Source organism: Schistocerca nitens, chromosome 10 (assembly GCF_023898315.1).
Source record: "Schistocerca nitens isolate TAMUIC-IGC-003100 chromosome 10, iqSchNite1.1, whole genome shotgun sequence".
NCBI classification, from domain to species: domain Eukaryota; kingdom Metazoa; phylum Arthropoda; class Insecta; order Orthoptera; family Acrididae; genus Schistocerca; species Schistocerca nitens.
In genome coordinates, this window is record NC_064623.1 from 62884555 (window position 1) to 62912500 (window position 27946).

The following is a 27946-nucleotide window of genomic DNA, read 5'->3' on the forward strand; positions in this document are numbered from 1 at the left end:
AAACTGTTCCCACATATGCCAGGTAAATATTACTTATTCATGCAACTTACATTATTTGAAAGTTAATTCGTTATATTGAATATACGTCGGAGTCTCATGGAAAACTTACTGACATATGTGCACTATTGATCCATAGAATTCAGCTGTAGCCATACTTTGTCAGTTGCTAAAAATTTCACGTAATAACTGTCCTGCCACCTTTTGAGGTATTCGCACAGATTGATGATAAAGTGCTCCTGTCCACTTCTGTTTCAGTTCTGGATTTTGTGAGGAAACTGATGGGGTTTCAGTGGGAAGTCTCTTTTGCCCTTGGTGGCCAAATTTTTCATGGTAGATTTTGAGTAGGAGGTATTGAACTCTGCATGTTTAAAGCCTGTCACCTTAAAGGAGTATGGGGATGACACTTCCATAGTATGGCCCTATGCTTAGGAGAAACTTAATCAGTTCTTGAACTATGTAAATTATGATCTATTTTACCAAGTAGTTGCAGAAGGAGGGTGGGCTTCTCTTACTAAGATTCCATGATTCATTGTAAAAGCAATGGCACCCTGCGACTTGGTGTCTTCAGTGACCTGACATGTACAGATCGTACACAGGGCACATAAGATCGCTGATAAAAAGTCTACAGGAAAACTGGAACATCTCGGATTTTGATGATAATGGCTATCACTGTGGAATATCAGCAATGCTTTGCAGCTCAAACCGAAAGCGACTCTTTCACCTTAAAGATGCTGAAGAGGAAATGTTAGTAAATGGCCTTCCTATCATTTATAGGGACTCTTTGTTCTAAAATGGGTCACATCTCTCCAGATATAAAGTCAAAGTAGTTTTTCTGCTGGCAGCATGCTTGTTGATTCTGTGAGGGATGACTTGTTTCCACAGAAATTGGAGGTGTACAGGATTCCCTGCCGGTGTCATTTATCATATATCAGATGTATTTTATATACAGTTACTGAATGTTTCATAGAAACCTACCTGCTTACAACTCGATAAATCTATTGCGGGTGAGCACTGTAGGCAGGCAAGCTAAAGTATAGACTAATAAAATGCCCAGATTTTAACATCTGTGTGTTCTTCTGGGATTGAGTTCTCAGGGAAGCAACTGAAATAAGTTTGAAAAACAGTTTTAACCATAACAAACTGTGAAATCTACCAGTGGCAATAGTTACTTAACTGGGTGTCAGTACTGCTCCCTTGTTGACCAGGATTTGTGAAATGTCCTTCTCAAAGGGGTCACAGTAGCATGTGTGTCAGTCATCTGTGTGGTATTCTTTCCACCACGATTTGCCAAGTACTCGTACATAATCAGCTCATCCTACTGTTACATAAGCTGGGTGGAGCTCATTTGCCATCAGTCTGTCTGTTTCCAAGGATGGCTGGGCAGTTTACAGCCAAAATATTAGCAAATGACAAAGTAAGATTACAGCTGAATTCCTCTAATTTTGTAGGTTAAAACATTGTGAGAACATAAAGATTCACATGTGTCAACCACATATATTCAGGATGTTCATGCACCAGGAAATCTGGGAAAAACCTGGGTTTTTTTAGAATCCCAGAAATTTGTCATTGTTCAGTTTTCAGTTAAATTTTAGTAATTTTGGCTGGTAAGAACACTCTAACAAAGAATTTTACTTTATCTTGCTTCTGCAGAATAATACTGCAGCAATAAAACATAACAAGAGTAACACCAGAATAAAACTTTAGTTGGAAGGAAAATATGCCATTTATAACAACAAAATGCAGTGAACCCACAAGTGTCTGCCAACATCAGAATGTGTCACACTTTAGGATGAACATGATGCAGTACTTTGTTACAAACTTTCAACGAGTATGATGTTACAACTGTTTATTTTTCTAACAGGCCACAGGAAACTACTGCAAATGGTGGTTTGAGAAGTGTTATGTACGAAGTTAATTTTCTTTCATCCAAGATGAATTACATTAAATGTTAGAATGTGTTGTGAATTTCTTAAATTGTGGAGCATTTGACTCTCACTCAAAATTTAACACTTTAAGGACTAGCCAACTGGAAAAAATTTTGGGCCCAGAAGACCAACCATTTGTATTTATTATTTTACTAGTTTGTGTTTAGTCTGTTACCCCTTAGGACGTACTAAACAGATAAAGCTTCAACATTAGTTTTCATATTTTAGTTCTTTTGTAGATGACAAATTATGCAAAAACGATGACAAAAAGTATAATTATCTGTGATCTTAGGCGTTCCCAGCAAATCGCATGTTTGTACTGTTGTCAGGTGCCAAGATGGGCACATTTGTTTTCATGACACGAAATTTAGACAGCGTGTCTTGCATCTTCAGGTGATACCTGTAAAATGAAAGTCTTTGCTACATCCTGCCTATTTTATGCTCTTACTGCTGCCACCCCTTCCTCCACTGCTGACTCATGCTGCGATGGAGTGCTGGGGCTCTGAAGCCAGCAGATGCTGGACACGAACTCTTGCCTCTCAGTACTCCTGTAGTCTGTCAGCCACAGAAATAACTTTCTACCAATGCTGCGATTTGTTGGCTCAATGTTGGGACCCAAGCTTTGCAGAGAGTGAACCCAGTGTCTCTCTTGATCAGCTCCTCAGCCACTCGTATTTAAATAGCCTCTTTCAGAGAACAGTCCCAAAATGATGTCTTAGTGCTTCCATCTTCATATGTCATGGAGTCCCCTGCAGCTATGTGGTGTTCTGCAACTATATATTTTGTTAGTTGCTTAGGTTTGGTGTGTCTGCTGTGTTCTCCACATCTTCTTAGATTGTCCATACAGTCTCACTGATACCGGCTTTATTGCATTTTCATGGGATATGGTAAACACCTGGTTAATGGAACCCAAGTTACCTTTCACCCTGCTTAATGGAGCATCCATTTTTTGGAGCATTAAATGTAACATCGAGCCAGAATCCTGTTCAATACTTGGCCAGCATACTGCAGATATGCCATTTCATCATTACTTTGTCTCTTGGACTAATATTTTATATATAAAAGCACATTTAATTCATCTCTTGTCTTATCTGGTCTCCTTGAAAACGTGTTTAAGGTGGTTAAGCTACATTTGTAGGCTTTCTTCGTCTGATACTGCACAGAGCGAGGTGGCGCAGTGGTTAGCACACTGGACTCGCATTCAGGAGGAAAACGGTTCAATCCCGTCTCCGGCCATCCTGATTTAGGTTTTCCGTGATTTCCCTAAATCGCTTCAGGCAAATGCCGGGATGGTTCAATTGAAAGGGCACGGCCAATTTCCTTCCCCATCCTTCCCTCACCCGAGCTTGCGCACCGTCTCTAATGACCTCGTTGTCGACGGGACGTTAAAGACTAATCTCCTCCTCCTCTGATATTGCACGGATCCTGTGTGACAGCGTACGGAGGAAATCCTCAGTACTGTGAAGGACAATGGCAGCTGTAGCATGAAGATAAAAATCAGTGTGGGTGTCTTTCCTGTACACACTGTGTCCTATACGAGGCGCGGCTAGAAAAAAATCGGACTGATGCTGGAAAAAACATTTATTTACAATTATTTACAATTTCATGTTATCTCCTTCAATGTACTCTCCTCCTCGGTCTCTACACCGCTCCATACGAATTTTCCACTGTTCGTAGAAATGCTGCAGATCATTTTTGGTAAGTCCATACATTACTTCTGTCGCTTTTTCTTTTACTGCTTCAACAGTCTCAAATCTAGTTCCTTTCAAAGCTGACTTGACTTTAGGGAAAAGAAAAGTCACAGGGGGCCAAATCAGGTGAGTAGGGTGGATGATCTAAGATGGGAATGTTGTGTTTTGCCAAAAACGTCTTCACTGACAACGCACTGTGAGCTGGGGCATTGTCTTGGTGAAGAATCCATGACTTTTTTCTCCACAAATCATTCAGTTTTCTCCGTACTCGCTCACGTAGGGTAGCCAGGACGCTAATGTAGTAATGCTGATTCACTGTTTGTCCCTCTGGTACCCAGTCAATGTGCACAATCCCTCTGATGTCAAAAAAACAATCATCATTGCCTTGAATTTCGATTTTGACATACATGCTTTTTTTTGTCATGGAGAACCAGGAGTTTTCCAATGCATCGATTGGCGTTTAGTTTCGGGATCGTAAGTAAAAAACCACGATTCATTGCAAGTAATACGTAACATTTTGTAAGAAGGTGGGATCACTTTCAATGTTTTCCAGGATGTCAGAACAAATCATTCTTCGGCGTTCCTTCTGTTCAATTGTGAGACACTTTGGAACCATTTTTGAACACACTTTGTTCATGTTGAAACTTTCATGAAGAATCTGCCTAACACTTTCCTTGTCAACTCCTGTTAACTCAGACACTGCTCTGATTGTTAAACGGCGATCTTGTCGAACAAGTTTACCGATTTTTTTCAATGTTTGCATCAGTTTTTGCTGACAATGGTCTGCCAGTGCGAGTGTCATCACTGGTGTCTTCGCGGCCATCTTTAAATCGTTTAAACCACTCAAACACTTGTGTTCGCGATAAACAATCATCGCCGTACACTTGTTGTAACATTACAAACGTTTCACTTGCAGATTTTCCTAGTTTGAAACAAAATTTGATGTTAACACGCTGTTCTTTCTGTACACTCAACATTTTCCGACGCACAGACAAAACGTCAACTACTTAAAACAGACGCCACGGGCAGACTGAGTGCAGGAGGCAGATGAAACTCGAGCAGTAGGCGGAGCGAGTCACGTGACAGGCCACGCGACTTTCAGCCTTATTGCGTTCGTTTTATTGTTTCACCAGTACTAGTCCGGTTTTTTTCTAGCCACACCTTGTAGTGCTGTCTGTTCTGCACCCAAGACATCCAGAAAGGGGAGTTTGCCATTCTTTTTCACCTCTATGGTGATACTGATACTAGGGTGTTGAGGGTTCAGGTGTTGAACTCCAAAAGTCTCTCACTCCATTGATGCCACACCACAAATGTCTCCATATCTAAAAAAAGCATGTAGGCTTCAGTGAAGCTGTTGCCAGAGATTTCAGTTCTTCCATAATAAAGTGTGCCGCAATGAGTGACAGAGGGCACCCCATGGCGAAGCTGTACATTTGTTCATAATAGTCGCCATTGAAGAGGAAGAATGTTGTGAGGACTGATTCAGAGATTACCCATTGTTGGATTGAATTTCTTCCTGATCAATTTGAGAGAATCAGCAAGCAGCACTCTGAAGAGATAGCACATCAAACCTCACTGCAAGGCTCAGGTCATGAAGGTGTAGTTCTTCTGCCTTTTGAAGAAATGATATGGTGCTAACATTTACTGATGTAGGGGCTTAATGCTGGCATTAGATGTTTGGCCAGCTGGTACGTTGGTGTGCCTGTGTTATTTAAAATAGGATGTAGGGGAACACCCTGTTCGTGAACCTTTGGTAATCTTTAGAGCCGTTGTGGTGCAACAGCTCATGGTCGAAACTTCTTGTCAATTTCCTGTGGCAGGGACTAGTGCAGTAGTTCAATAGTCATCTTCTTCACTTTGTTGGTTGAGCCTTCCTTCAATTTTCTGCGCGCTGAATTCTCGAGTAGGTCATACGTTTTGCAATTGCACAGTGGCAGTAGTAGTAAAGTTCCATTTCCTCGTACAAAGTGAAGGGTGGTTGATACAGCGAAGATGCTCATTTTCAGGTATCAACCGAAGATGACGGCAAGGTAAGTTGTCGAAACAGTGTTTCAGAGACAACAGCAGCTGGCTGGACACCCAACAACAGTAAACACACTTGATTCACCAGGAAAGTCTAAGATCATGCATCAGATTACTCTATTGGAAGACTATGCATCAGAAACTTAAAAAGCCGGATAAACTTTGCAGCAGGAAAGAGCATCTACTCAGCTTTCTCAATGTCCTGTTGAGGGGCCATGAGCATGGCCTAATACACATACCTGAGGCCCTGCCACCATATAGAAACTGTGGTACCCACTGGATCCCAAGATGATGGTCTGGCTTTTGGAGGGAAAAGGATGTGTTACACACTTGGCCAATGAATATAACATCTAACAATATACCATCATGGATTTTCCATTGTTTAATATAACCTCTAAGGAATTAGTAGCACTCCACTTCTAGAGATGGCTTCTTTACCCGTGCCTGATTCTTGGAAGTGGGTTAATGCAGCTTCTTGGGCTCTCGAGGATAGATCTTGACGCAGTGCTATTACCGAACAAGTCTACACCCTTAAATATATGGCAGCAAGCGAACAGCAGCCACAAGAACAGCAATGATGAACCGTAATAGAATCATGGGGAAAGAGTGTGATGACACAGCAAAATTTTGCCAAGTCCTTCAATGGTATAAAACATGTAATTTTTCACCATCTTCAGCAGTGAAACGTAAGAGATGTTAGGAAACATACCATGCACTTGGTAGAGCTGTCCAACTGAGACTGAACATCATGAAAATGGAAAAGAGCTGCATTTGAGAACTATGGAATTACCTTGAAATAGTCATTCTACCTGTGGACAGAGGAAATGCTTCTGTACTACTGCCACTGTCAAAGTATAATCACAATATGTGTGACCTACTCGAGGGTCCAGCATACAGAAAATTGAAGAGGCCCGACCAACAGAGTGAAGAAAGACTATCGAGCTCTCATGCCAGTCCCTGCCAAAGGAAATCATGTAGTTCTAATTATGAGCTGCAACACCACAAAGGTTCTATGGCTTGCTAAAGGTTCACAAATGGGATATCCCTCTGTCCTATTCTAAAGAGCATAGGCACACCAACTTTACCAGCTGGCCAAACATCTAATAGCAGCATTAAGCCCCTATATTAGTAAATGTCAAAACCACATCAAGAACTCAGCAAATTTCATTCAACAGGTGCAAGAACTATGCTTCCATGACTAGGAATGTGTGCTGAGCTTTGATGTGGTATGCCTCTTCATTTGAGAGCCACTTTCTTCTTCCTTCAAGTTGATCAGGAAGAAATTCAACCCAACAATAACTAATCACTTTGAAATACCTCTCATCAACATCCTCTAAAGTTGCGACTATTATGAACAAACATATGGCATCACCTGGAAAACTTTTATGGAGGACTTCAAAGAGAGAGCTCTAGAAACAGGTTTACTGAAGCCTACATGCTTTTTCAGGTATAGGTACACGTTCGTGAGGTGGCTATGTGGGAGTGAAAGACTTCAGGAGTTCCTCCAACAGGTGAAATCTCTGCACCCCAGTACCAGTATCACCATAGAGGTGGAAGAAAATTATGTACTGTCCTTTTTGGATGACTTAGCCAAGCACAGAATAGATGGCACTGTAAAATATTGTGTGTTCAGGAAAGCCACCCTCACTGATTTGTATCTCTGTGATGCCAGCCGCCATTGTTCTTCAGAGTGAGGGTGTGCTAAGTACACCGGCACACACTACCTGTGCAATATCAGCTGAAGAAAGCCTACCAAGGGAACTTAACCACCATAAGCAGATGGGCTTTTATGTAGAAAGTACATGTCCATTAGACAGAAAAGGTGAGGTGGAGAAGATTATGGTGTACCTGTCATATGCCGGCAAAGTATAGAGCAAAATAAACACAATTCTGCCTCTACATAACATAAATGCATTTTCTGTTAAGTTCTGAAGATGCATACCCTATTGTCTACATCTACACGATTACTCTGCAATTCACATTTAAGTGCTTGGCAGAGGGTTCATCGAACCACAATCATACTATCTCTCTACCATTCCACTCCCGAACAGCGTGCGGGAAAAACGAACACCTAAAACTTTGTTAAAGCTCTGATTTCTCTTATTTTATTTTGATGATCATTCCTACCTATGTAGGTTGGGCTCAAAAAATATTTTTGCATGCGGAAGAGATCTCGCCACGACGAAAAACATCCTTGCTTTAATGACTTCCATCCCAACTCGCGTATCATATCTGCTACACTCTCTCCCCTATTATGTGATAATACAAAATGAGCTGCCCTTTTTTGCACCCTTTCAATGTCCTCCGTCAATCCCACCTGGTAAGGATCCCACACCGCGCAACAATATTCTAACAGAGGACGAATGAGTGTAGTGTAAGCCGTCTCTTTAGTGGACTTGTTGCATCTTCTAAGTGTCCTGCCAATGAAACGCAACCTTTGGCTCGCCTTTACCAAAGTATTATCTATGTGGTCTTCCCAACTGAAGTTGTTCGTAATTTTAACACCCAGGTACTTAGTTGAATTGACAGCCTTGGAAATTGTACTATTTATCGAGTAATAGAATTCCAATGGATTTATTTTGGAACTCATGTGGATCACCTCACACTTTTTGTTATTTAGCGTCAACTGCTACCTGCCACACCATACATCAATCTTTTCTAAATCACTTTGCAACTGATACTGGTCTTCGGATGACCTTACTAGATGGTAAATTACAGCATCATCTGTGAACAACCTAAGAGAGCTGCTCAGATTGTCGCCCAGGTCATTTATATAGATCAGGGACAGCAAAAGTCCCAGGATGCTTCCCTGGGAACACCTGATATCACTCGAGTTTTACTTGATGATTTGCCGTCTATTACTACGAACTGCGACCTTCCTGACAGGAAATCACGAATCCAGTCGCACAACTGAGACGATACCCCATAGGCCCGCAGCTTGATTAGAAGTCACTTGTGAGGAATGGTGTCAAAAGCTTTCCGGAAATCTAGAAATACGGAATCAACTTCAGATACCCTGTCGATAGCGGCCATTACTTCATGCGAATAAAGAGCTAGCTGCGTTGCACAAGAACGTTGTCTTCTGAAACCATGCTCATTACATATCAATAGATCGTTCCCTTCGAGGTGATTCATAATGTTTGAATACAGTATATGCTCCAAAACCCTACTGCAAACAGACGTCAATGATATAGGTCTGTAGTTCGATGGATTACCCCTACTACCCTTCTTAAACACTGGTGCGACCTGCGCAATTTTCCAATCTGTAGGTACAGATCTATCGGTGAGCGAGCGGTTGTATATGATAGCTAAATAGGGAGCTATTGTATCAGCGTAATCTGAAAGGAACCTAATCGATATACAATCTGGCCCTGAAGACTTGCCTGTATCAAGCGATTTGAGTTGCTTCGCAACCCCTAAGGTATCTACTTCTAAGAAACTTGTGCTAGCAGCTGTTCGTGTTTCAAATTCTGGAATATTCCATTCATCTTCCCTGGTGAAGGAATTTCGGAAAACTGCGTGCAATAACTCCGCTTTAGCGGCACTGTCGTCGGTAACAGTACCATCGGCACTGCGCAGTGAAGGTATTGACTGAGTCTTGCCGCTTGTGTACTTCATACGACCAGAATTTCTTCAGATTTCCTACCAAATTTTGAGACAATGTTTTGTTGTGGAACCTATTAAAGGCATCTCGCATCGAAGTCCGTGCCAAATTTCGCGCGTCTGTAAATTTTAGCCAATCTTCAGGATTTCGTGTTCCTCTGAACTTCGCATGCTTTTTTTCCATTGCTTCTGCAACAGTGTTTGGACCTGTTTTGTGTACCATGGGGGATCAGTTCCATCTCTTACCAATTTATGAGGTATGAATCTCTCAATTGCTGTTGCTACTATATCTTCGAATTTGAGCCACATCTCGTCTACATTTGCATGGTCAGTTCGGAAGGAATGGAGATTGTCTCTTAGGAAGGCTTCTAGTGACACTTTATCCGCTTTTTTAAATAAAATTATTTTGTTTTTCTGGTGGATTTGTGTACGGTGAAAGATGACTTGGGCTCCATAAACTAGATGTTTTCATACCCCATGAAAACAGGATAAAGCTAACATTGGGGAGACTGTGAACAATCAAAGAAGATGCAAAGAACATAGAAGACACGCCAAACTTGAGCAACCAACAAAATCTTCAGGTGCAGAACACTGCGTGGTTACAGGGGACTCATTAAAGTATGAAGAAATGGAAGTGCTAAGACATGTCATTATTTTGGGACTGTTCTGGAGGAGGCTATTGAAATAAGAGTGGATAATAAATAAACATGGGTTCAATCTCTGCCAATCTTGGGACCTGGCTCTAGCTTTGGGCAGTGCCACCCCCCCCCTTTTGAACTCCACCCATCACAGCAGTGTGTGCGTGACAGTGGTGAAAGGGGTGGGGGTGATAAGAATATAAAGGAGGCAGGATGTAGCAAAGATGCTAATTCTACAGGCATCATCTGAAGATGACAGCAAGGTACACTGTTTGAATATGATGTTACAAAAAAGACTGCCCCCATCTGGACACCCCACAATAGTAAAAGCAATGTAATTAGCCTTAAAAAAGTGTGAAGTGAGTCCTTGAGCAATTTCTCACGTAACTGGCATTTCTGTGGAAAAGTCAGTGTACGTATTCAGCCAGATAATGAACAAAATTTTCAGTACACAGCAGTGAAATTTATTATTAGGCTTGTCAGAAATATTCAGCTGCTGCAGTTTAAGCTGTGCTCTTAGGATCCTGCCTAATCACATCCTTCGAAAAACAGCAAAATATTTTTGATGACCAATATTATAAGGGAAAGCTTAGCTTTTCTTGTAGCACACACTTCATGTGCATTAATTTAAACCATTAACTTCTCCTATTCATACGTTGGTGCTCTAAAAGTGATGCTGCTGTTGCCCGACTACATAAAGTGTCCTATGTTCTGAGTATCTGCTGTCATCGACTGGTGATATCGTGTGATACGAGCATTGATATGAGCTGTGATGGGCTGACAAAATCTCATCAGTCTCAATTTCAGTGCTTCAGAAGCTACCGCACTGTATTTGGTGGAATTAGTATCTATACATTCGTATGGAATTAGTATCTACACATTCGTAATACAAAAGTACACAGAGTACCTATTGCTGCATGTCAATGATCTTTCCACAACAAGCTGGTTTTTGCTGGGTTTAATTTTCCAGAGTGCTGGGCAATTATATGAATGTGTATAAAACCTTCACCATTCAAAGGATTTATAAGTTTTACTGCCCCAAGGGAAAGCATATTGTCTCTTAACACGGAATAAATGTACTTTAACCCAGGCAAAATTGTATTGTCATCCAGGAAGTGTATTTTTAACTGGGAAATCTGGGCAAAATCTGGGTTTTTTCTTGTTTGTTTGTATAAACCCTGATATAATGGAAAATTCGGGATGGAATAATGGCAATATTACGAAAAAATATATTGCTGACACCCCCATGAACTATGGACCTTGCTATTAGTGGGGAGGCTTGGGTGTGTCAGTGATACAGGTAGTCGTACCGTAGGTGCAGCCACAACGGAGGGGTATCTGTTGAGAGACCAGACAAATGTGTGTCTCCTGAAGAGGGGCAGCAGCCTTTTCAGTAGTTGCAGGGGCAACAGTCTGAATGATTGACCGATCTGGCCTTGCAACACTAACCAAAATGGCCTTGCAACACTAACCAAAATGGCCTTGCTGTGCTGGTACTGCGAACGGTTGAAAGCAAGGGGAAACTACAGCCGTAATTTTTTCCTGAGGGCATGCAGCTTTACTGTATGGTTAAATGATGATGGCGTCCTCTTTGGTAAAATATTCCGCAGGTAAAATAGTCCCCCCTTCGGATCTTCGCGTGGGAACTACTCAAGAGGACATCGTTATCAGGAGAAAGAAAACTGGCATTCTACGGATCGGAGTGTGGAATGTCAGATCCCTTAATCGGGCAGGCAGGTTAGAAAATTTAAAAAGAGAAATGGATAGGATAAAGTTATAGTGGGAATTAATGAAGTTCGGTGGCAGAAGGAACAAGACTTTTGGTCAGGTGAAAACAGGGTTCTAAATACAAAATCAAATAGGGGTAATGCAGGAGTTCATTTAATAATGAATAAAAAATAGGAGTGCGGGTAAGCTAGTACAAACAGCATAGTGAATGCATTATTGTGGCCAAGATAGACACAAAGCCCATGCCTACTACAGTAGTACAAGTTTATATGCCAACTAGCTCTGCCGATGACAAAGAAATTGAAGAAATGTATGATGAAATAAAAGAAATTATTCAGATAGTGAAGGGAGATGAAAATTTAATAGTAATGGCTGACTAATTCATCAGTAGGAAAAGGGAGAGAAGGAAACGTAGTAGGTAAATATGGGTTGAGGGTAAGAAATGAAAGATGAAGCAGCCTGGTAGAATTTTGCGCAGAGCACAACTTAATCATAGCTAACACTTGGTTCAAGAATCGTAAAAGAAGATTGTATACATGGAAGAAGCCTGGAGATACTGACAGGTGTCAGACATATTATATAATGGTAAGACAAAGATTTAGGAACCAGGTTTTAAATTGTAAGACATTTCCAGGGGCAGATGTGGACTCCGACCACAATTTATTGGTTATGAACTGTAGATTAAAACTAAAGAAACTGCAAAAAGGTGGGACCTGAATAAACTGAAAGAACCAAAGGTTGTACAGAGTTTCAGGGAGAGCATAGGGGAACAATTGACAGGAATGGGGGAAAGAAATACAGTAGAAGAAGGGTAGCTTTGAGGGATGAAGTAGTGAAGGCAGCAGAGGATCAAGTAGGTAAAAAGACAAGGGCTAGTGGAAATCCTTGGGTTACAGAAGAAATATTGAATTTAATTGATGAAAGGAGAAAATATAAAAATCCAGTAAATGAAGCAGGCAAAAAGGAATACAAACGTCTCAAAAATGAGATCGACAGGATGTGCTAAATGGCTAAGCAGGGATGGCTAGAGGACAAATGTAAGGATGTAGAGGCTTATCTCACTAGAGGTAAGATAGATACTGTCTACAGGAAAATTAAAGAGACCTTTGGAGAAAAGAGCCACTTGTATGAACATAAAGAGCTCAGATGGCAACCCAGTTCTAAGCAAAGAAGGGAAAGCAGAAAGGTGGAAGGAGTATATAGAGGGTCTATACAAGGGCGATGTACTTGAGGACAATATTATGGAAATGGAAGAGGATGTAGATGAAGATGAAATAATGAATCTGCGTGAAGAATTTGACAGAGCACGGAAAGACCTGAGTCGAAACAAGGCCCTGGGAATAGACAACATTCCCTTAGAACTACTGACAGCCTTGGGAGAGCCAGTCCTGACAAAACTCTATCATCCTGTGAACAAGATGTATGGGACAGGTGAAATACCTTCAGACTTCAAGAAGAATGTAATAATTCCAATCACAAAGAAAGCAGGTGTTGACAGATGTGAAAATTACCGAACTATCTGTTTAGTAAGTCACTGCTGCAAAATACTAATGCGAATTCTGTACAGACAAATGGAAAAACTAGTGGAAGCCGACCTTGGGGAAGATCAGCTTGGATTCTGTAAAAATATTGGAACACGTGAGGCAATACTGACCCTACGACTTATCTTAGAAGCTAGATTATGAAAAGGCAAACAGACATTTCTAGCATTTGTAGACTTAGAGAAATCTTTTGACAACGTTGACTGGAATACTCCTTCAAAATTCTGAAGGTGGCAGGGGTAAAATACAGGGAGTGAAAGGCTATTTAAAATTTGTACAGAAACCAGATGGCAGTTAATTGTCAAGGGGCATGAAAGGGAGGCAGTGGTTAGGGAGTGAGACAGGGTTGTAGCCCCTCCCCGATGTTATTCAATCTGTATATTGAGCAAGCAGTGAAGGAAACAAAAGAAAAGTTCGGAGTAGGAATTAAAATCCATGGAGAAGAAATAAAAACTTTGAGGTTTGCGATGACATTGTAATTCTGTCAGACAGCAAAGGACCTGGAAGAGCAGTTGAATGGAATGGACAGTGTCTTGAAAGGAGGATATAAGATGAACATCAACAAAAGCAAAAGGAGGATAATGGAATGTAGTCAAATTAAATCGGGTGATGCTGAGGGAATTTGATTAGGAAATCATATACTTAAAGTAGTAAGAGTTTTGCTATTTGGGGAGCAAAATAACTGATAATGGTCAAAGTAGAGAGGATTAAAAAATGTAGACTGGCAATGCAAGGGAAGTCTTTCTTAAAAAGAGAAATTTGTTAACATCGAGTATAGATTTAAGTGTCAGGAAGTAGTTTCTGAAAGTATTTGTATGGAGTGTAGCCATGTGTGGAAGTGAAAGATAGACAATAAATAGTTTAGACAAGAAGAGAATAGAAGCTTTCAAAATGTGGTGCTACAGAAGAATGCTGAAGATTAGATGGGTAGATCACATAACTAATGAGGAGGTATTGAATAGGATTGGGGAGGAGAAAAGTTCGTGGCACAATTTGACTAGAAGAAGGGATCGGTTGGTAGGACATGTTCTGAGGCATCAATGGATCACCAATTTAGTATTGGAGGGCAGCATGGAGGGTAAAAATCAGCGGGAGACCAAGAGATGAATACACTAAGCAGATTCAGAAGGATGTAGGTTGCAGTAGGTACTGGGAGATGAAGCAGCTTGCACAGGATAGAGTAGCATGGAGAGCTGCATCAAACCAGTCTCAGGACTGAAGACAACAACAAATTGCTGAATGAAATTTTCACTCTGCAGTGGAATGTGCGCAGATATGAAACTTTCTGGCAGATTAAAACTGTGTGCCAGACATTCAAACTCTGGAGGAAACATCCCTCTGGCTGTGGCTAAGCCAGGTCTCCACAATATCCTTTCTTCCAGGAGTGCTAGTTCAAGGTTCACACAGGAGCTTCTGTGAAGTTTGGACTGGCAGAATTGAAGGTGTGAGGACGGGTCATGAGTTGTGCTTGGGTAGGGCAATTGGTATAGCACTTGATCATGAGAGGTAAAGGTCCTGAGTTCGAGCCTGTCTGACAGTGTTTTAATCTGCAAGAAAGTTTCACATATAGTGCTACTTACCATATAGTGGAAAAGCTAAGTTGCAGACAAGCACAACAAAAAGTCGTGAACAAGTAAACTTTTGGCCAAAAGTTTTCTTCTCAATTAAACACACGTGCACACTGTGTGTGTGTGTGTGTGTGTGTGTGTGTGTGTGTGTGTGTGTGTGTGTGTGTGTGTCCTCTGCAATGCTTACATTTGCCTACTATACATCAAATGGAGTAATCAAGTGGTTACAATGTCAGAAGGAGGCTTCCTTCCAGAGGTGTCGTGTCCAAACACTGGACAGTGAGCGTATTAATTTTCGCATTTGCTACAATTGCAGTGACAGCAGGTTTGACATTATAGAATGCAGTTAGTGCTGTTCTTTCAATGAGCTGTGAAAGTTAATTGCAATTTCTGCAATAAAGTAATAGCAGAAACCCAACATGTTTGTTTTCAGAAAATCAGTATTCCTGTCAAAGATTTTGAACTGTGGTTAATATCTTGAGCAGACACATCATATACATACACCAATGTTCTTTTTGGAAATAAAGTTTATGATGAAATCAAGATGAAAAATGTAAAATTTCAATCAGTATAGCAGATGGCCACCAGGTCTGTCAGGTCAGTGGTGAACACAACTTATTTACAACTCAAGTCTTGCACTATAAGCAGAATTTAGATGACAAGGACCAGTAAAGTGCCTTCACTGTGGTAGCTCCCTGATAATGCAGAGATCATGCTGTCTGTGCCTGAGCTGGAAACTCCCCACACAAGCAGAGTAGTATATCCCTTTCATGGATGGGACATGAGGAATTCAGGCAACAGTTTACTTGCCAAGGCTCCAGCAATCCCTTCAGACAGATAATTATAATGTAGATATATGTTCTGTTCCCTGGCTACACCATGGAGGGGAGGGGGAAGTGCCAGACACCAGGGAGTAAAATACTTCACCCAATACTTATTCTGCACTCAGACTGATGAGGATGCTTCTACTGCAATGAATTCATTATTTTTTGTAGAAAACATTGAAGTCAAATTGGGGAAGTTGAGTCTCTGGGGAAGATGTGAAATGGTTTCATTTGTTAAAACTTCCTGTGCTGACCATCCTACAGCTCTTCAGGTATGTGATCATCTAGGTGACATGTGTGACCAATATACCCACACAAAACTTTGTAAATGATGATTCCTTTTACCATTTCTAGCGATATTACACTCCAAACAGGGGACAAACTCCAGACTAATCTCTAATAATGAGGTGGACATTTTATCTGATATGTATGAAAAGGATTGGAGGATAATTGTAGGATACAGGCACCTTTGTCTTAGGCTTTGGAGGGAGTGTCCTCCCACATAAGTTTATGGTCATGGTACACAAGAGTGATGTACGACCCACCACCTATTAGATGCTTCATATGTTTCACTTAGGGCATATGTCATTCCACTCCACTCTGGATTCAAAATGAGGCAACTGTGGACTATCACTGCACGACATAATCATTGCAGACATCCACCTTTGCGTGTCAGGTGTGCACAATGTGAGCATCCACATTTGCCAGTTTGCTCTGTTTTTGAGAAAGAACAGACCTCCAGAGATACAAATCTATTGACTTTGTCATACATTGAGGCACGGAAAAAGTACGAATGCCTACGTCATATGGATAAAACTATCAATTACGCTAACATCGTGACTATTGTGCCCCACCACCTGTACCTTGACCTTCCATGAACCAGATCTCCCACAACCCTCTCCTCTGGTTCCTGCAGTACCTTCTTCAGGAACCACTTCCTGTACTTGGCTGGAAAAGTGTTTTCCTTCTTCTCTGGCATCTACCGGAGCCTGGTCTCCCTCGTGGAATACCTCTCCCCCGCAATCTGCTGACTGGAGGCTTGAAGCCAAACAGTGGCTTAAGCAGTCATACCTGTGGGTCCCATGGCTGACTGCTCATCTGTCCCTGCACTCAGTGCAGATAGCCCCTCAAGTGAACCTTGTCCACCAAAGGCTATGAAGGAAAAGAATAATAGTCGGGATGAGGCTCCTGGTGCCACCGGAGAAGCCAGATCCTCCCACAGTCAGATTGTGAGCTGATATTTGTGGCTGTGGTTCCATCCCACAGGTTAAAGGCAGTGACCTTGACCCTTTTGTGCGTAACCTGGTCACCAATGACCCGAGTGAGTGTTCGGCAGAATTGTAATGGGTACTACAGTCACCTGCCAAAACACCACAGACTTATTTGCTCTTAAGCAGTTTCCATTGCTCTCTGAGAAATGCATTTCATTGGTGACCATTCTCCAATGCTCCATGGTTATTGCTGGTCCTGATAAGGCATGTGGAGGGGTCTGTGCTTAGATCCATACTCACATCATTGGTGAATGGATTCCTCTTCCAACCTTGTTGGAGGCAATAGTGGTGCAAGTGCAGATGACATCAGCTATTACCATTGACAACATTTATGTATCTCCAGGCAGCCCACTTACGTTGAATTGACCAAATTAATCCAACTACTTTTCCTCATTTTCTGCTGCTTGGGACTTCAGTGTACACCCCCCACCCCCGTGTGGGGGAGGGTCACGTCTGGTAGGGGACTTCTAATCGACTAGCTTCTCACAGACCATTATCTATGCCTCATCAAAGATAGTTCTCCTATCCATTTCAGTGCTACCCAAAGCACCTTTACAGCTATCGATTTAACGCTCTTTTCCTCTAATCTTGTAGTGTCACTGTATTGGTCACTACATGAAATCCTTTGTGATGTGCCCACTTTTTGATGATTATATTGTTTCCTTGTCACCACCAGACTGTCTACCCTTTGGGCACTTAAGTGCCAGTTGGCCTCTGTATGTCAGTGCTGTTACATAGCTTCCTCTGTGGAATTGTATTGAATAGGTTGTGCGAGGCATATCTGATGAAACCATCTGTGCCACTGGAACTGAATATTCTTTATCTACACGTACCCCTCCCCTTACCCCCAACATAAGTTGATTCTGTGGTGGACTAGACATTGCAATACCTATTCAGTATCGCTTATAAGCTCTGCAGTGATTCAAATGACATCTTTCGCAGACTAATCTCATTGCTTTTAAGCAACTTCATACTAACGCTCACTGTCTAATCAAATGCAGTAAGAAGGAATTCTGGGAGCACTTTATCTGCTCTCGGGGATGTATGCATCTTCATCTCAGGTATGGCCAAATTCCGTGGGCTTACGGGCCGCCAGTGTATTACAGCTTTTCCAGGTCTTGTCTGACAGGGTGGTCTTTGTATGGGTTGATCAGTTCTTGCAAAATACCTTGTGGCCCACTTTGTGACAGCATCAGTGTCCCCTTCATATGTGGCTACCCCTCTACTGCAGAAGTGACAAGTTGAATACATTTCCATATGTTTCACTCCCCACCAAGCTGAATTCTGTAATGAACCCTTTACTGACTGAGAACTACTTTGGGCTCTTGCCTTGGTCCACGACACAGACCCTGGCCTCAATCAAATTTGCAGTGAAACAAGCAGCTGAATGTTTCCCGAAGGCAACATCTCATCAGGGTCTTCAACTATCATTGACTCAAAGGTGCCTTCCTCTTGTAATGGCAAGACAGCATAGTTGTCCCAATCCTTAAGCTAGGCAAGAATCAAACATTTCTAGATAGTTGCTGGCCAAATACTCTGTCAAACATACTTTGTAAGCTGCTGATGATTGCCTGCAGATTATGCTTGAGCTTTTTGTCCTATCATCGTGGTTTGAGGGGGGACGATCCACAACTGACTATTTCCTTAGGTTGGAAACAGCAAAATAAGATGCTTTTTCTAAACATAAACTCCTCTTAGCAGTCTTTCTTGACCCACTCGAGGCATATGATTGTATCATTACATTTTACTTATCCTCCACGACTGGGGCTTGCCATGCAAACTACAGATTTTGATTAGTCAGTCTCTATCCCACTGGTTCTGGGTTAGTTGGCACCTCACTCAGCTCCCCATGGATCCAAGAGAACGGTGCCCACGGGGCTCTATGTTGAGTCTCTCTTCCTCATCACTATCGATGGGCTAGTGACCACTGTTGGAATGCCGGTCACTCATGTTGTATGTTTGATTTTTCCATTTGGTTTAGTCCCCACTCAGTAGAGCAACCACTTCTGATTGCCAGCTCTGAGGTGCTGTCTGGCAGGCATCTGCATTGGAATTTTTTGCCCACAGTTTCCAGTTCTGTCTTACAGAAACATGGCTTGTGCATCACTGCCATTGTACAAGTCCATTCTGTTCAAGAACTTTACTTATGTACCCAGCACATGGACATCGTAGCACAGTCCCATTTCTTGGGCCTCCTTTTGTTAGAAAGCTGACCTGGCTGCTCCATACTTCTCACCTGAAGAGAAGCTGTATGTGGAAGCTTAATGATTTCTGCTTCCTTGTGCACACATCTTGGGGTGTGGATTGTGGTACTCTAACCTGTGTTTACTGGGCCACAATTTCCTCCCTGACTATGGTTCTAAAACAGTTTGACCCAGTCCACCATTGTGGTGTGTGTATGGCCTCTAGTGCTTTCCAGATTAGTCCCATAGACACTCTTGCCAAATCAGATATCTTCTCCCTTCAGATTAAATGGTCTCCTGTGCAATAGTCATTTGACCATTCCCAGATTGTCCGATGCATACCGTTCTCTTTACACACAAGGTGTCATTCTGATACCTGCGCAGAATGGGACTAGCAGTTGGAATGTGCCTTGCTTCCCTCTGCCAAGATTTTTCACCTTCCCTCCCTGGAGTCTACACTGTGTTTCCTCGCGCACTACCCCTCAGACGGCTCAGAGGTGAGGGATTAGGATCTGATCTCCTCAAAGGTCCTAAAGTCACTGTCACCTCAGTGATCTTTTGAAATCTGTTACATCCAATTCTTGAAGGTTCAGGGTGGTTTCATCTTTTACACTGACAGCTCTAAAACTGTGGATCAGACAGGATATGCTGTATATACCCTGACTGTATGGAACACCATTTGCTGCTGGGAACAATTAGTATGTTTATTGCAAAGCTGACTACTGGTAGCAGACCCCTCCATTTTATTCACTGGGCATCCATTGCCTGTGTTTTAATGTGTACTGATTCAGTGAGCAGTCTCAAAGATATTGACCAATGCTATTCTTGCAGACCTTTGTTCTACCTGCTCAGTTGTCATTATCTGGTTCCCAAATGATAGGAGTATCCTTGGGAACCAACAGTCTGGCTGTTTGGTTACTTGCTTCCTGTCTGCATTGCCAACACCAAATGCAGATTAGCAGGTGTGTGAGAGATGCCTACTCATTTCGAAATGGAATGACATATGGTGTGTCACTGCCAAATCTAATAAACTCTACAATTGAGGAGACAATTGCAGCACGGTGCTCTTCTTTGTGCTTTTCCTAAAGGAATCCACAGTCCTGTGTCTTCTCCGCATTGGTCGTACTGGGTTAACCCGTAGTCTTCTTTTGTTTACTGAACCACCCCACACTGTGATTGTGAAGCTTTGGACAGTACCTCATATTTTGGTAGAATGCCCTCTTCTTTTGGCTCTGTGCTGAGTATGGACTTTAGGACCCATTGCCTCTAATATTGGCATATGATTCACAGACAGTTGAACTGGTTCTCTGTTTTCTCCGTGAAAGTGGCTTTTATTCTCAATTATAAGGTTTTAATCTACCTCTGGAGCAGGAGAAGGGTGGTAGGGATGGGATGTCTCCCACTATGCGCTAGATCTGTGGGTCCCCCACCCTACTTCCTTGATTGGGCTATTCTTTCATCCCTATTTTTATCTTTCATAATCACTTCTATATTCAGTTTGCCTCCTTTCTGCTGCACACAATTTTTTATTTCAGTTGTGTTTTGTTGAGTAGTGGATGCTCTTGACTGTAATGGGTCAAGGGTGTGACTGTTGTCAAAAGTACATTTCCTGTTGCATGTAGAGCCTCGGGGATGCCCACCCGCTGGCTTCCCCACCCCCTTGTTTTTATTATTGACAGTACAAATGATGTCCATTGCATTTTTAGTCTTCTCACATTTACTGTTATGAATCTCTAGATCACAAAACATTCTTGATTAGTGTCTCTACCACCACTCTTGGGTTGAGGGTCCATTAACACACACACACACACACACACACACACACACACACACACACACAATTAACCAACCAACCCAAATGTCACAAAGTGAACACATGATGCAGAACTTTTCCTCACCGGAGTGTTGTAGGACTGCTTCTTTGCTGTACAGGGTGATTCAAAAAGAATACCACAACTTCAGGAATTTAAAACTCTGCAACGACAAAAGGCAGAGCTAAGCACTATCTGTCAGCGAATTAAGGGAGCTATAAAGTTTCATTTAGTTGTACATTTGTTCACTTGAGGCGCTGTTGACTAGGCGTCAGAGTCAGTTGATGCTAAGATGGCGACAGCTCAACAGAAAGCTTTAATCAGAAAGTTTTAATCATAACTGCCCTGTACTAGACATGGTTAGGTGCCAGTGGCATCAAGTCTGTCCTCAGTCTCACGGGCGTGTGGTAATGGTTGGTTCTGATTTGTGGATTGACAGTGGTAAGCAAACCACTCATACACACTCACTTAAGCAAAAGCCTTGAAAAATGCAGATTTAACATCATATTGCATATGACTAATTCTTGTTGCTCATTGCTTATTATACAAGGCGGTGGTGTTTACATCTGATTGCTTCTGGTAAGACTGCTGGTGTGGCTGATTGTTACAAGCAAGTCTGGCCAAAGCGGTAACCATACCCTTATAGTGATTTCTAATGTGTTCTGTAGGCATTCTTCTTATTCTTATTGTTTTTTTTTTGTTTTTTTTTTTTTTTTTGGGGGGGGGGGCGCAGAGGTGAGGGTAGGAGGAGATTCATAGAGTACATACATATAGCTACAGTTCAAATGTCTTCCAGTGGAACAAAATTCAGAAGGTAAGACCAAGCTGTTGGTATTAAAAAAAACCTTCCATCAAAATATGTGAAGCCTCATTGATAATTTCTTTTTAGATTCAATAACAGAGTTTGGACCTACATGTTAAGGGGCCCACACCAGCTCCATGACACACTTGATATTATTTATTGCGCAGTTCTGAGTATTGAGCAGTAATATTGACAGTCTGAGAGCTGTTTTGCTGGTTCGCCCATCTCAAAGTAGACAGCTTGGCTGTCAATCTGAACTTTTCAGAGGACTGATAGCAGTCATCTTATCTGGAGTTCAGTGGAGGTTGTAAACCAGACTGTCAGTTCTGTGGTGAGATCTGCAAAATGAAGACTCTTGAATCATCCCATAGAAATGGTACCGCTCAGGTGTGTGATGTGGATTGTGCACTGTTGTAGAATTCCTACCCCTATTGCTCATCATTATCCTCGTGACTGTGCTGTAACTAAATTTGTAAAGAGTCTGATATTTAGGCTCAGACATTGTTATCCAACACTTCACAAAGATTTGCTGGAAAGCCTATGGAAAGTAAATTATTAAACCACTAGATGTGACAAGTGGTAAATGAGTGTATTTTATCGTAAAACACTAAATATAATACTTTCCTCTTGCAGGTTAGCAACAGAAGATGAATTGCAGCAGGAGATAGCAGCAGTAGCTGAAGCAGGCAGTAATGAGTTATGGAATTACAATGAAAGTGGAGCTGACTGGTATGTTATCTTAGGCAAGGTATTTTTCGCCATTACGGGGGTTGAGACACAGTTGTTACAAACCCAATATGAACAATTTTACCAAACGTGCAATATTAGAAATAAAATGAAGTAATGGTATTACTGTTAAACATTAATTTGCTAATGTAAATCTTCAAATCTTCAAACCTTTCATTGTGTAGTAAGCAACTTGGTGCAGTGTTCTGTGGGAACTAAGACCACCCAGGACATATTAAATTAAAACTGAAATTTTTGAATAAATAATTTATCCTCTGTCCAATGAAATATTTGGATGAGTGTTTCTTGTGAATGAATAAATATTAAATGTATCAGCTGTAGCTTCCATGTGAAGTTTATATTCTAAGACATATGCACTGTTTGTTGAAGATAAGGTAACTGACATTAGTTGATAATCTTTAAGCATTGGTTCATTCATCCATTCTTTCATTTTACTCTGTACATTCCAGGAAGGGGAACCTTCAGCAATAGTGAATCAACTATAAAAGTAGTTAGAAGCTGCACTGATGATGAACTATTGTTCAGCTGCTGTAATCTGAATGTGCATAAATTTATCTAGAAAGCTGTATTTTGTAAAGTCTGTTTTATAGTTCCATTAAATTGTAATATGTATTGAAACATAGGAGCAATCTTTTTATTCAAAAGTTATCACTTTTAATCGCATTCTTGTTTTATCAGTGCAGATTATAAATTACATGAATGTTTTGTATTGTCCTGAAATCTGGTGGTATCAAAGACATTGTTTTTTAACTCAGTCACTAAGAATTTTAAAATAAAATGGCAGGAAGCAAATTTCTCAGTTTGCCAATAGGACTGCTTTTAAGCTTACGTTCTTTGTCCAGTATTTTTCCAATATCTCTCAGCACTGAAGTGAGGGTGTGGAGAAATCAAACATACCCACTTCTGGCTGCCACCTTTCCCTTACAGCTAGACTGTTTTCTGGCAACAAATACCTTTAGATGTGGGAGTAGGTCTGTTAGTGCCAGATAAGAGTAGAGCAGATGTTTCAACTATTGATCAGTGTATTGCCAGACGAAGATATTGCCACTTGAATTGCCCAGCTGGGACTCTAGATATGCATCCTATGGATTGATTATGCCTGGAAAAAATTGCAACCAGTAAGTTTGTACTGCTTGAATGTGACCAGCCAGGTGCATTCATTGACAAAACACTGTTTAGACATTGTTTTACTGTAATTTTCAGGTGATACCTACAAAATGATCATATTTGCTGTCTTGTGCCTTCTTTGTACTCTCATTGCCCCCAACTTCTTCCCCTGCTGCCTAATACTGGTAAGGGTCATGAATGCTGGATACTTGGAGTGAACTAGAGCCCCCTCTGTGTTTCTGCTTACCCTGTCGGGTGAGTCGCTCTCAGCTGACATTAATACTTTGGTTGGCTGACTGTTGGACCCTACATGTTAAGGCCCCCCCCCACCAGCTCCATCACACACTTGATATTATTTATTGCACAGTTCTGAGTATTGAGCAGGAATATTGACGGTCTGAGAGCTGTTTTGCTGGTTTGCCCAATATATTGGATGAGCAAATAGCAGTAAAAATGTTGACACTTAACTCTATGTATTGTACAGTTAATAGTAGTATGGTGCAATAAAAGCAGTGCCTCCTAAGTCAGAGAGAAATTAAATTTGCTCTGAATGTGTTTCTGCAAAGAACAAAAAGTACCCCCTGTCAGAAAAGTTCCAGGACAGATCTTTTTAAAATAGAACATTGCAATTACCAGGTAATGATTGTAGCTCCTATCAAAGTAGTCCCCTTGGCTATCTATACAGTGTCACCAACGTTTCTGGAGGTCTTACAAGCAAGCAGGGAAATTTTAAAGTGCAATGCTTATAAGTTTGTCACAGCTCATTGGAGGTCTGTGATATCCTGATGTGAACCTTCCCTTCATCGCTTTTTCATTCACAGGAACAAAAATCGTTAAGTGAGGTCAGGTGAATATGGCAGATGTGGAGTGGCAACAATAGAACGTCTGGCCAAATAATCGGTAATACATAAGTAGTATGGTGTCCTAAGATTGTCATGCAGTAAGAACCAGTCCTGAGAATGCCACAGATCAGGGTGGCAATGTCGAATTGCTTGTCTGAAACATTTCAGGACTTGGATATAGAGTTTGGTTCACCGTGCAACCAAAAAGTGATAAAAATTGTCTTCGTTCTTCAAGGTTATCATTTGACTGTTTCAGAGGTTGGTGATCCAGGACTCCACCATTCAGCACAGTGACACTTCGTGTGAGGGTTGTATTGGTAGCACCAACTTCCATCATCAGTAATAATCTTTGATAGAAATGTGGGATCACATCTCAGTAGAAATTAGTCTTTCCTCTTTCTATTCATCTGTTAGTGTATGAGGGATGAGTTTTGAAATGAGTTCCATTTCCCTAAGTCTTGTCATAAAATAGTATGACACATACCATGACTCAAATTAAGTTTATATACGAGGTGTGGCTAGAAAAAAACCGGACTAGTACTGGTGAAACAATAAAACGAATGCAATAAGGCTGAAAGTCGCGTGGCCTGTCACGTGACTCTCGCTCCGCCTACTGCTAGAGTTTCATCTACCTCCTGCACTCAGTCTGCCCGTGGCGTCTGTTTTAAGTAGTTGACGTTTTGTCTGTGCGTCGGAAAATGTTGAGTGTACAGAAAGAACAGCGTGTTAACATCAAATTTTGTTTCAAACTAGGAAAATCTGAAAGTGAAACGTTTGTAATGTTACAACAAGTGTACGGCGATGATTGTTTATCGCAAACACAAGTGTTTGAGTGGTTTAAATGATTTAAAGATGGCCGCGAAGACACCAGTGATGACACTCGCACTGGCAGACCATTGTCAGCAAAAACTGATGCAAACATTGAAAAAATCGGTAAACTTGTTCGACAAGATCGCCGTTTAACAATCAGAGCAGTGTCTGAGTTAACAGGAGTTGACAAGGAAAGTGTTAGGCAGATTCTTCATGAAAGTTTCAACATGAACAAAGTGTGTTCAAAAATGGTTCCCAAGTGTCTCACAATTGAACAGAAGGAACGCCGAAGAATGATTTGTTCTGACATCCTGGAAAACATTGAAAGTGATCCCACCTTCTTACAAAATGTTATTACTTGCAATGAATCGTGGTTTTTTACTTACGATCCCGAAACTAAACGCCAATCGATGCATTGGAAAACTCCTGGTTCTCCACGACAAAAAAAAGCACGAATGTCAAAATTGAAATTCAAGGCAATGATGATTTTTTTTTTACATCAAAGGGATTGTGCACGTTGATTGGGTACCAGAGGGACAAACAGTGAATCAGCATTACTACATTAGCATCCTGGCTACCCTACATGAGCGAGTACGGAGAAAACGGAACGATTTGTGGAGAAAAAAGTCATGGATCCTTCACAAAGACAATGCCCCACCTCACAGTGCATTGTCAGTGAAGACGTTTTTGGCAAAACACAACATTCCCATCTTGGATCATCCACCCTACTCACCTGATTTGGCCCCCTGTGACTTTTTTCTTTTCCCTAAAGTCAAGTCAGCTTTGAAAGGAACTAGATTTGAGACTGTTGAAGCAGTAAAAGAAAAAGCGACGGAAGTAATGTATGGACTTACCGAAAATGATCTGCAGCATTGCTATAAACAGTGGAAAATTCGTATGGAGCGGTGTAGAGACCGAGGAGGAGAGTACATTGAAGGAGATAACATGAAATTGTAAATAATTGTAAATAAATGTTTATTCCAGCATCAGTCCGGTTTTTTTTTCTAGCCGCACCTCGTATACTAAGATGGTTAAGTTGTTGTACCACAAATGTCGCTACATGCCAATCTTGTTGCAATATCTGCCTTGTACACTTCATCGGTATGTGCTGTAGACAGGTGACCATCTCTAGGATCATCTTGCACAGAAACTGTCTTCACAAAACCTTTTATGCCACTCAAAAACATGGCTTCTTGAAAGGACCGCAATGCATATGCTTGCTTAATTGTTGTCCAAGCTTCACTAGCGGTTTTTCCCGAGCTTAACACAGAACTTAATTTTCACTTTTTGCTCACGATCAGCATCCATTGTCACTAAAATTACTATGCCAAGAATCCAAACAGTTACTAAGCACAGCCCTGGCATCTAGTGAGCTTACATGGAAATGTGGCCAAACATACCAGTTAACATAAAAGCATTTGTTCCTTTAGTATTGCAAACTCAGCAATAAGAAATCTGTCCTGGAATTTTTCTGACTGGGAATAAATGACAAAAGATCAGGGTGTGAGCTGGATGACATATGCTGATGAGCCAAAACGTTATGGCCACTGACCACTGCGATATTAGATGCTGCCAGGTGGAGTTGGGGCACGTGATGCCATAACAAAAGTATGTAAGTGGAGCCCCCCCCCCCCCCCCCCCCCCCCCCACACACACACACACACACACACACACACACACACACACACACACACACACACACACAGGGGGTCACCCTTGTGAGGTTATGGGCTGCAAATGGGGAAATCCATTGAGATAAGCAAATTTCACAACGGGCAGATTATTATTAGAGCACCTGTGAACAAGTATCTTGAAAACAGTTCAGCTGGTCAAATATTTATGTGCTACTGTCATGAGCATCTACAGAAAGATGCAGGAGGACAGTGAAACTACCACCAGGTACTAAATGGTTGGATGTCCACAACTCTTCACAGAACGTGGGGTTCGGAGGCTGGTCTGGTCTGCTCTGTAAAGTAAGATAGGTGGTGATCTGTGGCATCTCTGCAGAAGCAGCACAATGCTAGTGTACGGACAGGTGTTTCAGAGCACACAGTTCATTGTACATCACTGAGCATGGAGCTCTGCAGCAGACCCAGTGAAATAGTCAATTAAGATTGCACTGGGCAGGGGACCATTAGTGGTAGACTATCGATCAATGGAAATATCGGCTGCTCAGGTGAATCTGTTTTGCTACACTAGGTGGATGGTCATCTCCACAAATACCTCAGAGATGAACAGCAGCTCGAAATGTGCAGCAGGCCATGGATGTAGACTGGTGGGAACAGTCTTGTCTCTCCTCTCTGTGTCTGTGTTCTGCAGAAAGAGTGAAGTGTTTTTAATCAATCGTCTAACATTAGGGCTCTTTCAAGGTACATACTGGATCTCGTTTTGCATAAGATGGATCTCTACCCTATATCTTGCAGTTGTAGTGTCATTAATCGGTCAGACTGTCAGGAGTGTGGGACCAGTGTATTTGCATGTGTGTCATGCAGCCTTGAAACAGACAAGGTAATCTGCTATTGCAGGGCATTACCTTGGTACCTTTCATCACATGGAATGTAACACAGGTATTCTGATGTCCACTTCAAACTACTGGGGTAATCTTATTAGTCAGTGACATTAAAAATAGACAAAGATTTTAGCTTAAATGCTGCTTGAACTCCTACTCACTAGTCACAGTGGGACAGAGTTAAAGCTATTTGTATAACTATTGCAAATTAATATTCTGTATTGACACTGTTGGACTCTGGTCATGTAGTGGTGCTGCCAACTGGGGATTTAAATTTCCCTACATAGTGCTCTCATTGCTTCTGTGCCTCAAATGATGGGATGT

At 41.6% G+C, this 27946-nt stretch overlaps 1 protein-coding gene across 1 annotated transcript in view; it reads right to left on the reverse strand.

Moving 5' to 3' along the window:
- Positions 1-27946, reverse strand: part of LOC126209869 (TRAF3-interacting protein 1-like) — a 183217-nt gene that overhangs the window by 23163 nt on the left and 132108 nt on the right. The window contains exon 3 of the mRNA XM_049938994.1: positions 5878-5938. Within this exon, the coding sequence (XP_049794951.1) occupies positions 5878-5938 (61 nt within the window). The remainder of the gene's footprint in view (positions 1-5877; positions 5939-27946) is intronic.